General features: G+C 53.3%; 1 protein-coding gene across 1 annotated transcript; it reads right to left on the minus strand.

Annotated features, from left to right (window-relative positions):
* Positions 1–618: 618 nt before the first annotated feature.
* Positions 619–11,505, minus strand: LOC133244130 (chymosin). Its single transcript, XM_061410867.1, has 9 exons — positions 11,333–11,505; positions 8,252–8,402; positions 7,374–7,491; positions 6,188–6,306; positions 4,470–4,669; positions 3,776–3,889; positions 2,309–2,453; positions 1,595–1,693; positions 619–883 (listed from the first exon to the last, which is right to left on the minus strand). Exons 1-9 carry the CDS (start codon positions 11,392–11,394, stop codon positions 746–748), a joined length of 1,146 nt encoding a protein of 381 aa, XP_061266851.1. The 5' UTR covers positions 11,395–11,505; the 3' UTR covers positions 619–745.
* Between the last annotated feature and the right edge of the window lie 1,939 nt (positions 11,506–13,444).

A 13,444-nucleotide genomic window follows, 5' to 3' on the forward strand; every position in this document is an offset into this window, starting at 1 on the left:
GAGCCTGGGTGGTCTATTCACTGACATCTGCAGTCCTTGCTGAGCTTAGATACGTCCACCTCCGTAAGCTGGTGGACATGGGTCTGCCCCTGCAATGTAGCCACTTTTCAGGCACTGGCGAGCCAGGTTTGAAGCCTCTAAGACAGAGGATGGGACTCTGGGCTGCAGTTCTTCCCCATGGCAACCCCAGGACCCTCAGACCTTCCCAGATACCCTCTGCCTGTCCCACTAACTGTCTTCTCCAAATGGCGGTCAAGCCCTTCTCTTAACAGTCCATAGACCTAGAGCTATTCTCTCCCTGGGTGAACATTCTCTACTCAATTCCACCTCAAGTCCTTGTTCCCCAAGTACAGTCTCAGCCTAGAAAGGTCTTCCTTACTGCACTCTTTCCCTAAAAATATGTAGAATGAGGAAACAGGAAGACAAGATGGACCTTGTTTTTAAAATCCTGACCTGATTTTGAAATGGGCAATTTCCTTGTGAAGGTCTCCACCTATCAACTCCCCAACCCTCTAGGCATGTGGCCCAGGCTCTGCTGGACACACCACGTGACTGTCACATCCCACCCCCAGAGCGGTGCAGGGGTTCAGCCCCAAAGGAAGCCAGACTTTGCAGAAAGACAACGTTTATTGAGAATCATCTGTCTGGAAACCTCATCTGTGTGTGTGCACATGTGCTCATGTACATGTGTGCGTGTGTGTGTGCAGGTGTGTGGGGACAGTGAGGTTCTTGGTCAGCGATGTGATCAGATGGCTTTGGCCAGCCCCACGAGGTTGTTGGCCCTGTCAAAGACGCTGTAATACTCTCGGATGAAAACATCCCCCAGGATCCATTTCTGGGAATGATTTTCACTCTGGAAGCCACTGGTACAGAAGCCCTGGTCCTGGGAAAGGGAAGGGGGACATGAAGTTGGTTCCAACCCCAGTTGCTGTCTTTCCCTACCCCACCCCCTCAATAACCCTCTCATCTATTATCTCCTTTCACCCTTGAAATCACCTTTGGAGGTTAAGCAAACAAGTATCAGATTTGTCTGCTCAACAAATGAAGAAATTGATATTCAGAAATAAAGTGACTGAATCCAAGATCATCTAGTGGGTCCCCTCCCTCCTCACTTGTCCTCCCCAACCCCCCACCCTCCTGCTTTCAGCACCTACGGTCCTGATGACCAACCCCGCCCAGAGCAGGTCTGGGGACCCCAGGCCTTGACTGTTTGGGGTGCTGAGGATTAGGTTAAAGCTGAAGCCAGCAGGGCAGTAGGGACAAAGTTTGGGTGCCCACAAAGCCTAGGCTACTAAGAAAAATCCTAATCAAAGCCCAAGGCCCCAGGGCTTAGAAGCCAGCACAGTGGATGGAGATTCCTACAAGTGGCCCCCACCCTCCCTTGGGCCCTGTGATCTGTCCTTCTGGTTTGCCCTACTTCTCCCAGGATGAGGTTGCCCCCAGGACAGCCTCATCCTATTCCGAAGGGCCGGGTGGTCTAAATGTACAACCTGTTCTGTCCATCTAGACCTCGCCACTTATCACCAACCTGCCGAGTTGCCAAGAGGGAGGAGGAGAGCTGGGTGAAGCCAGGCTCCTCTCTGGAGATGCATACCTGGCTGGTATAGGCGGAGGGGGTCAGTGGGTACATTTTGCCATTGATCTCAAAGACCACAGTGGGCATGTAGCTCAGGTTGTCGCAGTCGATGTCAAACTAAAGAACAGAGGGAGGGAAGTCCTCTTAGGAGGGCCATGGGTGCGATCTGACTGCCAGAGGAAGTTAGAGGAAGTGTGATCTGACTGCCAGAGGAAGTTCCAGGCAGGACCCCTTGCTCTGCACTGGAGCTGAACAGAGAGGAGGATCTGCTATTCAGAGGATCCCAGGGAAGTTCTTGGATCTCAAGGGAGTCGCACTGATGGGGACCACCTGTCATCCAGCCCAGGGACAGACACCAGCTGGAGACAAGGCGGGGTTGGGCTCGATGTTTCCCTCCAAGCCCAGCCAGAGCTCCCAAGGACACTGGGAGCACTTAGCTGACAGGGAGAAAGCAGGGAGACTCATGGGTGGAGGGCATAGCAAAGCTCAGAGAGTCAGGGATGTGTGACCCTCTCTGGGGACAGAAGGTCAGACTGCTGTCACTGTGTGAGACATAGGAGCCCCAATGCCAAGTAGCCAAAGCTAGAAGAGCCAGGTCATCGTGAAGCCCACCCCCGCCCCTGCTGCAGGAGAGCAGGCCCCTCATCATTTCCCTTTGTCACTGCTTCCATGTGCAAAGGGGGTTCCCTCTCCAGAGGTTCTGGGGAGGTGGGGATAAGGGTCTGGGCTCACCTCACCGTACTGGTTCTGTGTGGCTCCAATGGCCTGCTGGATGTTGAGGATGTCGCTGCTGGGCCCGACCAGCTTGGAGGTGCCCGTGTCCAGGATGGCCTGACAGCCACCCTCACAGGCCACAACCACACCGCTGATGGTGACACTGCAGAGGGGAGACGGGGTGGCCTTGCAGGGGTCCAGCATCCAGCCCTCCCTCCTTGGACCCCTTCTAGCCTCCCCTGCCAGGAACCTTGGCAGAAAGGAAGCCTAGCCATCCCAGGTCCTTTTCTTTGGGTCCCTTCCTGGAGCCACCATAACTTCCTGAACTCAGAGGAAAAAAACCCAAATCACTTTCTCCCAACTCAGCAGTGGCTAAATGGAGGCCACCTGACCTTCTCTGGGACAGAAGAGTCAATGAAACAACAAAGTTACATGCACTAAGAGAGAAGGTAGGAGGAGCACCGCATGCTTTGCCCAAAGATCTGGTTTCCAGTTTTCTCCTGCCACGTCCTTGCTGCAGGTTCCCCAACCTTCCTGCACTCAGGCTTCTCATCTGCAAAATGGGTCCATTAGCGCCCCTTGACTTCCTTGACTTCCCCAGGGGATGGTCATGAGGTTCAAACTCGATGTTAGTAAATTGCAAAATGAAGATAATCATGGCACCGCTCTACAGGATTTCAGTGAGGAGCAAATGAAGCAGTCACATTCTCGCCCAGCACAATGCCTGGCAGATAGTAGTGCTGGAAAAGCACAGTGCCCATGTTAAGCTGCTTCAGTTGTGTCTGACTCTTTACAACCCTGTGGACTGCAGCCCACCATGCTCCTCTGGCTATGGAATTCTCAGGCAAGAGTACTGGAGTGAGTTGTCATTTCCTCTCCAAGAGATCTTTCTGACCCAGAGATAGAACCCACATCTCATGTCTCCTGCAGAGGCAGGTGGATTGTTTATCACTAGCGCCACCTGGGAAGCCCCAGATAAGGCTTCCCTGGTAGCTCTGCTGGTAAAGAATCCACCTGAAATGCAGGAGACTCCAGTTTGATTCCTCAGTCTGGAAGATCCTCTGGAGAAGGGATAGACTACACACTCCAGTATTCTTGGGTTTCCCTGGTGGCTCAGATGGTAAAGAATCCACCTGCAATGCGGGAAACCTGGGTTCGATCCCTGGGTTGGGAAGATCCCCTGGAGCAGGGCATGCAACCCACTCCAGTATTCTTGCCTGGAGAATTCCATGGACAGAGGAGCCTGACAGGCTACAGTCCATGGGGTCACAAAGAGTTGGGACATGACTGAGCGACTAAGCACAGCACAGCACAATCTTATTAATAAAGTATAAATGAATGGTCAGCAATCTCACTATCAAGGACCCTTGGCCTTGGAGCGTCTGATTGAGACTCGGATGGGACGAGCTACTGCGCTGCGCCCTGGATCCCCGCGGCCCCACACTGGACCGGCCTCCAGCAGGGCCGCGGCTGCCCCTCGCCCACCTGTCCACGGTGAACTGCCAGTACTGCTGCACTGTCACGGGCACCCAGTGCAGGGACCCTGTGTAGTAGGACGGGTCGATGGCCCCCAGCGTGAGCATGCTCTCCTGGCCATTCCTGAAACCAGGGAGAGGCATGTTAGCGGGCCCTGACACCATGGCTCTGAGAAGAGGTATCCCAGCCCCACACAGGGCAGAGGCGATTCAGACCCCTCCCTGCTCTTCTCCCACCCCCAACTCCCACCTCCACCCCAGAGGCTTCAGATGAGCTCTCCCAGCTCTTCTCCCAGCTGCTCCAGGCTTTTCTCTAATATCTTCTGCGTACTGAAAGGAGAACCCTGAACTCCCTCAGAGCTTGCTATAAGCGTCTGAGAATCTCAATGACATGAGTAAATGATTACTGAGGCCTATCACTTTGGAAGGAAAAAAGAGGTTAAAATCCCCTATGCAGAGATAGAGTCAAGCTTGTTTTTTTAAATGCCAGAAATGAAGGTCAAACTCTGCCCCAGTGGACTCTGGCTGCATCCACAACCATGTTGGGGCCTTTAGACAGAGGGTTAGATGTGCCTGGAAACAAGGAGAGGTGTGCTTAGATGCTGGTGTCCTTGAATTGCAGTGTTCCCGAGGGGTAGCCCCTCCTCAGTCAATGGTCCCTGCCAGGCCATGGAAGGTTGGCCCAGGCTGGGTGCAGCTCCTACCTGTCCATGTAAACCGAGAACAGGTCTTGGGCCACCAGGTGCCTGTTCATCATGTTGTCAAACACGGGTATCGAGTACTCTGAGGCGAGCGAGGGGTAGGCCATCCCCAGGATCCCGTCGAACTCGGCATAGGTGAAGACGTCCCCGGGCTCCTGGGTGCTCAGGCCTACTGTCTGCTGGATGTCCACAATGTTGGAGACCTGCAAGAGAGACAGAGTGACCTCCACCAGGGGGCCCTGCGGCCAGAGGGCCCAGAGAGGGCTCGGGTCAAGCCCGTCTTCGTCAGCCCGCCCTCCCCTCTATGGGCAGTGTAGTTATGGGCGCTTAAGAGAAACGTTTCCCTTTTCAGCTCTGTGCTGTGGTTTTGAGGGAATGGGTCTGACGAGGCAGGGGGCTGATTGACAGCAGAAGAGAGGGCACAGGCGGGGGTACAGAGAGCAGTGCTCATGGTGCAGAAATTGAGGGTGAGCTGAAAGAAGGGGATGAAACAAGGGCTGCTCCAAGGGATCTCTGCCTGTCCGCAGCCCTTCCACTGGCTGCACCCGGGGCGCCTCCCAGGGAAGCGCTGTGGGCGCAGCAGGATAGGTAGAAAGAACATGCCCGCAGTGTGCATCTGAAAGACCTTGCTGCACATCCTTGCTTTGCCATGAGCTGTGTGACCTTGGACAAGTACTTCTCTGAGCCTTCGGGCTCACAGCAAAAAAGACTCCAGCCAGACCCCAGGAAGAACTCAAGGAAGAGCAAGCTGATGAGCACCCAGGGATACTGCTTGATTTTAATTTTAGATGGTGGGTGAGGATGGAAGGAAAGATGCTAACGTGTATTGGGCACTTACTATGTGCCGGCCATTGAATCAAGTACTTCAGGAGGCAAAGAGGGCCGAGAGAAAAGGGAGCCCTTGTCCAGAGGACACAGATGCTTTCTGACTTGAAAGGAGGCGCTGCTCTATGACTTATAAAGTGAAGTCAAATCCAGAGAGGCAGAGACATGGGTCTGACAGCACCCACCATCACCTGCTGTGTGACTTCAAGCAAATTATCAGCTCATCTGATCCTCAGGTCCCTCGTCTGAACAATGGGGGTGAGACTAGCTTCCTCAAAGGGTTGTTGCTGCTGCTAAGTCACTTCAGTCATGTCCGACTCTGTGCGACCCCATAGACGGCAGCCCACCAGGCTCCCCCGTCCCTGGGATTCTCCAGGCAAGAACACTGGAGTGGGTTGCCATTTCCTTCTCCAATGCAGGAAAGTGAAAAGTAAAAGTGAAGTCGCTCAGTCGTGTCCGACTCTTAGCGACCCCATGGACTGCAGCCTACGAGGCTCCTCCATCCATGGGATTTTCCAGGCAAGAGTACTGGAGTGGGGTGCCATTGCCTTCTCTGCAAAGGGTTGTTGAAAGAACTAAATTTAAGATGAGATCACAGTGACTATGCCAAGGTTAAGTGAAAAAGGGGTTGGGAAGATGGAAACTGGACCCAGAGAAGCCTCTCGGGTGGGAGCTGACAAGGGAAGGAAAAGGGGAAGGGAGGGAGGGACACCCTGCAGCTGCTGCTGGCTAAAACCCCTCTCAGAATGCTCTCCCGGGGGGGCCACCCACAGGGACAGGACACAAAGAGCCCCTTGGCACCAGCTGTGGCACAGCCCAGAGCCAGGCTGTCTGGGTGGGGCGGTGGCTGGTAGGGAAGGAAAGGGGAGGACCGGCTGGCCCCAGGCTCCACTCACAGTGACGGTGTCATAGCCCAGGATGCCCTGCATGCTGCCTGTCCCGTAGTGGATAGACAGGGGCTTGCCCAGGTTCTGGAAGGTGGACGACTTTCTCGGGTCGAAGCGCTGGTGGTTTTCTGGAACACAGGCTGAGGGTTAGTGGGACCCAGAGCATCTTCTCTCCACTTGACAGTGCTGCTGCTAAGCTGCTGCTAAGTCGCTTCAGTCATGTCTGACTCTGTGCGACCCCATAGATGGCAGCCCACCAGGCTCCGCCATCCCTGGGATTCTCCAGGCAAGAACACTGGAGTGGGTTGCCATTTCCTTCTCCAATGCATGAAAGTGAAAGTGAAGTCGCTCAGTCGTGTCCGACTCTAGTGACCCCATGGACTGCAGCCTACCAGGCCCCTCCCTCCATGGGACTTTCCAGGCAAGAGTACTGGAGTGGGGTGCCATTGCCTTCTCCGCTTGACAGTACTAACAGGGGCTAAATCCTTACCAGCTCTCGTAAGAATATGGTCTCGATACTAACCATTCTCTCTATTGAAAATAAGCAGCCAGTTCTGTCTGGATCCCACAAAGCTCAGTCAAGAAAATTATTCTTTGCTGCTCAATCCACCTCTCTGACCCCCAGTGCTACCTTCATAATGTCCAAACAGAAAGAAAAAAGGAAAGCCCTCTCTATGGTTTCCAGAGACTAGCTTATACCAGCTTTGTAATTTCCAACAAGGCTCTTTGCTTCTCTCAACCTTGGTTTCTTCACCTGGTGAATAAGGATAAAAAGAGCACTGATCTCCCAAGATGGTTGGAGAAATAAGTTACTTACATATATTTAATGTTTTCTCAGTACCTCTCATTTTATTCTCTTAGAACCGACTGGCATGCTGTGGCCCTATTTTATAGAAAGAAAAACTGAGCACCCAGGAGGGTAAGGTGTCTGCCTTGACTCCTAACAGAGCCAAAAATATAAAACAAAATTCCCCCGTTTCTAACTGGTGCTTTATACATCAGATCTGTGATTTGCACATCTACCCAGTCTTCGGCCAGTGGGAGGGTTGAGCAAGGAGGTAGGACACAACCCGGAGTCTGGGAATGTCCAAGCCAGCTCTCCCCACAACACACAGACACATCCCACCCCAAGCCTGGCCACCCTAACCACGACTGGCAGAGCGGAGGGCTGGGCGGGGCCAGGGGTGTCACTCACTGCAGGCATTGCTCTTGCAGTAGATAGAGGGTACCCAGAAGTCAGAGGAGCCAGTGTCAAACAGCACGGTGAACTCCTGGGGCGGGGTCCCGAGGTAGATCTTCCCAAAGTACTGACTCTGAGGACAGACAGCACCGGGTCAGGCTGGGAGCACCACGTGAAGGATTGGGGAGCATTGATGCCCAGCCTGGTGCCTGTTCGGTTCTGTAGGCTCCGTGATTTCTGCCACAAATCCTGTAACCCCTGCTGGAATCACACTAGAGCAAAAGGTAAGCCCTGCCTGGTAGGGAGCCTGGGCCACCTGCCAGGGACAGGGACACAGAGGTGGGACACCGGCCAGGTACAGACCCCAGACCCAAGGTGCCTCAGTCACACCTCCTTCTGGCTCTCTCTGTGTGTCAAAACTGGGGCTCAGGTCGGGGTGGGGATGACCTAGATAAGGAAACAAGGGCACCTAAGAGAAAAAGGGTGGGTTGTTTACTGAGTGACAGATGAGAGAGACAGGCTCCAGAAAAGAAGAGGGCATAGGGGGCACTCCTGTCATGTCCCAGGCAACTGACACCAGCTGCCCCCTCCCTGCCCCGGAAACCTAAGATGTGGGTTCCTTGGACCTGGAAAGTCAGGTGTGAGGCTGGATCTGGGCGCAGACCATGTGTCCCCAAGGGATGCTGTCTGCGGGCAGGTCATCCGGGCTCAGACCCTCGAAGGTGGGAGGACCAGTTTTGCAGGGCCTGCTGCTTCCTGAGAGTTACTGAGGGGTGGGAGACAGCCTCACACACCCCCACAGGGCTCTCTGGTTCCTGAAAGAGGGAAAGGGGGGCGGGGTGTCCATCACGCTGTGTGGGGATCATTACTGGAAAGCTGGCAGAACCACTCACATCCAGGTAGTTGGTCAGGGGCACGCTGGCCACCTCCCCGAAGCCGGAGTACTTGCTGCTGATGCCATACTGCTGTTTCTGCAGGAAGTCCTCCAGAAGCCCATGCTCCTTCAGCGCCTTCCTCAGAGACTTGCCTTTGTACAGAGGGATCCTGAGGAGAGGGGAAGAATTAGTGATGAAGTGGGCATCTCCCCAGGGCCACCTAGCCTCAGAGGAGCCCAGAGGCTCTGGGCCCCATAAGGTACTTCTCCATTTTTGTATCATTACCTAAAGTAAAAATTGCGTTCTACATTAGCCCATGCTGGCCTTTACCAACTGCAATGCAATCTGATATTTACAACTCCTTTCTCTTTTTTAATGGTGGTGGAGACTCAATCGATGTATTTTATAAGCCACTAATGGGCTTCCCTGGAGCCTGGACTTCCATGGTGGCTCAAACAGTAAAGAATCTGCCTACAATACAGGAGACCCAGATTTGATCCCTAGTCAGGAAGATCCTCTGGAGAAGGAAATGGCAACTCACTTCAGTATTCTTGCCTAGAGAATTCTTTGGACAGAGGAGCCTGACAGGCTACAGTCCATGGGGCTGCAAAGAGTCAGACACGACTGAGCAACTAACACACACACAAACAGCTCCGCTGTTTGAAAGACACTCGGCATATTCTCATTCAGTCTCCAATTCTTGCTGTGGACCTACTATGTGCCAGGCACCATATGCGGTACCAGGGACACATGAAAAAGGTTGTCTCTACCCTCCAGGAGCATACTGTGTGGGGAAGAAAATGGTGTCCCCCACACTCTGGAAAAAGCTATGACTATGCTCCCACCCTTGGCCAACCCCTGTTCTCTGCTTTCTGGGCAGCCTAACATGGGTGGAATTTTTTCAGACTGTTTCTGCACAGAGCATGGTCCCCAGTGAATATGATTAGAGTTTAGATGATAGATGATGGAGGCAGATCAGCAGAAGAGAATCAAGAAGGAAAACAGCAGAAGCTGCTTGGAGACTTGGTCTCCGGCAGCTGGTGGCTGGTCAAGGCCCTCTGAGCTTCAACTCTTGTGCAAAATGGATTATCTCTTCCTTTCCAGCCACTCTCGGGCACTGCTGTGGATGAACTGAGTGACTTAACCTCTCCAGCTCTTAGTTTCCTCTCCTGCAGAGTGGAAGACTAGAGCATGATCGTTCCCAATGTCACCCAGCTCTGAGTCACGTGGTCCTTCTCCTTGGGGCTGTTTTAAGGACAACTGGAGCCTACAGGTGTGAAAGAGCTTTGAGAGTAATAAAAGGGAAGCAGGTTTAACACTCATAAAGAAAATGGGTTTTCTCACGTTGTTCACGTCTCAAAAGGATCCCATATGGAATGCCTCGTATATTAATGACGGTCTCTCCTCTGGTGCCTCCCGCCCCCAGCCCTCATGTGTGACTTTGGCTGGGACCTGATCTATTGATAGAAATGAAAGGTTCTCCAGACGTTTCTCAGCCTTTGTCTCTGATGACAGAAAAGGACTTCAGCCCGAAAGGAAGGAGGTTGGGTTGAGCTCCTGGGAGCAAGCCCACAGCTGTCCTTTCCCATGTCCCCATGTCTTTCTGCTTGTTCCAACTCTGGTTCCCAGTCAGCTCAAGATCCACAGGCTGAGTGCCTGGTGACTCTCACAGTAGTAGCTGCGACTCTGCTGATCTGTCTCGGCACAGGACCCACAAAGCCACCCTCAAGGCAAGCAAGGCTTGAAGGCAGTCTACTGCCCCATGCTAAGAACCAGGAATACAGCCCTGAACGTTTGCAGCTCCAGCCACCACAGAAACCTCCACCTCACTTCTGCCTCCAGATGCCATGCTGAGCCGGCCAGGTGCCTGGCACTTGAAAGAACTTCACTTTTAAGACCGCCACCTGCAGCCCCCACTGGTGAAAGGCACCAGACCCCTTTTTAGGGACCCTGCTTCCCAGGGATGGATTCAGATTTCCCTGGGCTCGAGCCTTGACAGAGTTAGAACCTGGGAACCAGAGGTAGTGTGGTGTCATGGCAAGAGTGCCAGTCCAGGGGACTTCCCTGGTGGTGCAGTGGTTAAGAACCCATGCTTCCGCTGAAGGGGGCACAGGTTCAATCCCTGGCTAGGGCACTAAGAGCTCAGATGCTGCACGGTGTAGCAAAAAAAAAAAAAAAAGTGCCCGTCCACCTAGAACCAAGTCTGTCTCCTTCGTACCTAACCACAAGGCCTTGGACAGCTCAAGGACCCTTCCTGAACAGCAGTTTCCTCACCTGTGAAATGCAAAAAATATTATCTACCTAATCCCTGAGGCTTAGTGAGAGTATAGGTAAAGCCCTAGTTAAGTGTCTGGCATCTAGTAGCAAGCACTTAATAAATACCACTTATAATTTTGGGAGAAAACCTGGAAACTTCACCCACAAAGGATGTGGCACAACAGAGAACTTTAACAGATGCACACATAACTCTTAAAATGTGCCAGGCACTCTTCAGAGCCTTTTATAAATACTAACTCATGTACCCCTTATGAGGGCTTCCCTGGCGCATTGGGTAAAGAATCCGCCTGCCAATGCAGGAGACTCGAGTTTGATTCCTGGGTAGAGAAGATCCCCTGGAGAACTGAATGGCAACCCACTCCAATTTTTGCCTGGAGAATCCCATGGACAGAGGAGCCTGGTGGGCTGCAGTCCATGGGATCACAAAAAGTCAGACATGACTTAGCGACTAAACAGCACCAACTTACCCCTCAGGACAACCCTATGAGGTGGATACTTCTGTCATCCTAAATTTACAAGTTTACCTTACGTTCATGATGAAGCTGAGGATGAGGCAGTTTGACTCCAGAAGCTGTGTGCTTAATTCCCACACAGCCCATCTGACCCCCTGTTCTTGTTCACCACACCCTGAAGAATAGGGGAACGCTTTAGAGGAAAAGGCCCCAACATAAAAGGCAAAACTGACTGATAACGATTATCCCAGGAACCTGCAGCATTTCCTCGAGGTCTCCCGAGGGGAGCCGATGGCTGGAAGACGAGGGAGACCCACTCAGAGCAGATGCATGCGATGCCCATTCCCTCCCCATGGGGCCTGACACTCACCTGGTGATCTCAGCGCCCTGGGAGAGAGCGAAGACAGCAAGTAGCACCACGAGACACCTCATCTTGGATCTGGGTCCAGCCGCTGCTGTAGCCAGGGCCCACTCCCACAGCTTTTATAGAAGGTACGGGGCTCCCTCTGGCTGGGAGCCCAAGCTGCAGAGATAGCCCCTAAATTCGGGCCACTCCACAAACACATTAAGATAGCACCCAGACTACACAACACCCACTCTGATAAGGGCCACGGGTTCCACCACCCCGGGGACTTCAAAGTTGAAGGGTACGCATGCCTGATCTTCAGGCTAGGAAATGTCATGCAAGCCTCCCTGACCTGATTTCCCCTTTCAAACAGGACTTCTTGAGCTAACACAGGTGGGGCCACTGCCAAAGCCCTATCTCATGTCCCACCTTGTGGTCAGTAAAGAGGCCTGTTCTCAATGGGCGCCTTCCAACCCTCGATGACTCCCTTTCCTGGGCCTGACTTCACAGGAGTCCCAACCTGCCCTGTCCAGGGATCTCCCAGCCCAGGTTTCCAGAAGCCACTCAGTCCACTCCCCAAGGGGCATCTGATGCCAAGGGTGCTTGTTCAGTCTGTCACCTCCATCTAAGAGAGATGCCGGGGCTTCCTTGGTGGTCCAGTGGTTAAGTCTCTATGCTTCCAATGTGGGGCGAGCGGGGTAGGGGGCGTAGGTTCGATCCCTGGTCAGGGAACAAAAATCCTGCATCCTGCATGCTGCGTGACATGGTCAAAAAAATAAAAATAAAATAATTTTTAAAGCTCCAAAAAATAAGAGAGATGCAGGCCCAAGACCCCTGCTCCCTGCAAGGCTGTGGCCCTTGGTTCCATGTTAGAAGGATGTTGGGAGGGGAGGGGTAGATGCCAGATCCCATGAGCCACTGGGAGGCCTGGGGAAGGTGGGCGGAGAGGGCAGATGCGTGCCACACACAGAGGAAAAGGAGGAAGCTACGACATGATGGTCAGGTTTGGGGGATGGGTTAGGCGTCTGAGCCACACACAGGGGACCTGGAAGAGTCTCTCAGGGGCACACGTGCAGGCGCTTGTGACAGGAAGAGGGTCCCAAGGTCCAAGCCAGACGTGCTCTCAGGCCTGGAGCCTGGGAGAAAATCAGGGCTAAAGGGAAAACAAAGACACAACCACAAAAGTGGAGGAGATCACATCCCAGGTATGAAGGGAGACTAGGAACTGAAAGATCAGGTTCAAGTCAGGTTAAGGCAGGGGCTTTGGGACGATGGATGTGAGGGAGACTGAGGTACCAGCCACCCACACTCTGCAGGGCAGAGGTCTACAAAGTGAGGTAGGCCTGATGAGGTGGAAGATCGGGGCATGGACCTGGAGTAGAGAGGACAGGCTGGGCAGTAGAGAGGTGGACCCTGGACACAGGGAGGTGAGGTGGTGGGGGACTCTGAGAGGGACAGATCCAGAAGTTTATGTATTTGACTTGCAAAGGCCTCAGGAGGCCAGTTGACAGGGGACCTGTGTATTTTATGACAGGCCTTAGGAAGACAAACAGGGAAAGATTGAAAGCAGGAGGAGAAGGGGGCAGCAGAGGATGAGATGGTTGGATGGCATCATCAACTCAATGGACATGAGTTTGAGCAAACTCTGGGGGATGGTGAAGGACAGAGAAGCCTGGTGTGCTGCAGTCCATGGGGTCACAAAGAGTCAGATACGATTTAGCAACTGAACAACAAACTACAGGAGGGCAGGCATACCCCATCCTGGCCATGGCAGTGCTCCACCCCCATGTCCTTTCCCAGCAGGCCAGGACATTGCTGCTTCCCAGGCCCCAGGAAGCAGCCATGGGCACATTCACTATTCCAAAAACACCCTAACAGCATCATCACGGCACCCTCCCTTTCCAAAAGCCAGGGAAGTAGAGAGAAAATAACACCACCAAATGGTACAGTGTGTTCCTTGTTTCCTTCCCTGAGGAGGCTGTCCTGCCAGACCAGGGCCTTCATGTCCTCTCTCAGCGGCCCTGCATCCAATCAATGCTTCTCCCCAACACATCAACACCCAGCATGACCCTTGGTGGGCTTCCCTGGTGGCTTAGATGGTAAAGAATCCGTCTGCAATGTGGGAGACCTGGGTTC

The sequence above is a fragment of the Bos javanicus genome, chromosome 3, assembly GCF_032452875.1.
Source record: "Bos javanicus breed banteng chromosome 3, ARS-OSU_banteng_1.0, whole genome shotgun sequence".
In the NCBI taxonomy this organism is placed as follows: domain Eukaryota; kingdom Metazoa; phylum Chordata; class Mammalia; order Artiodactyla; family Bovidae; genus Bos; species Bos javanicus.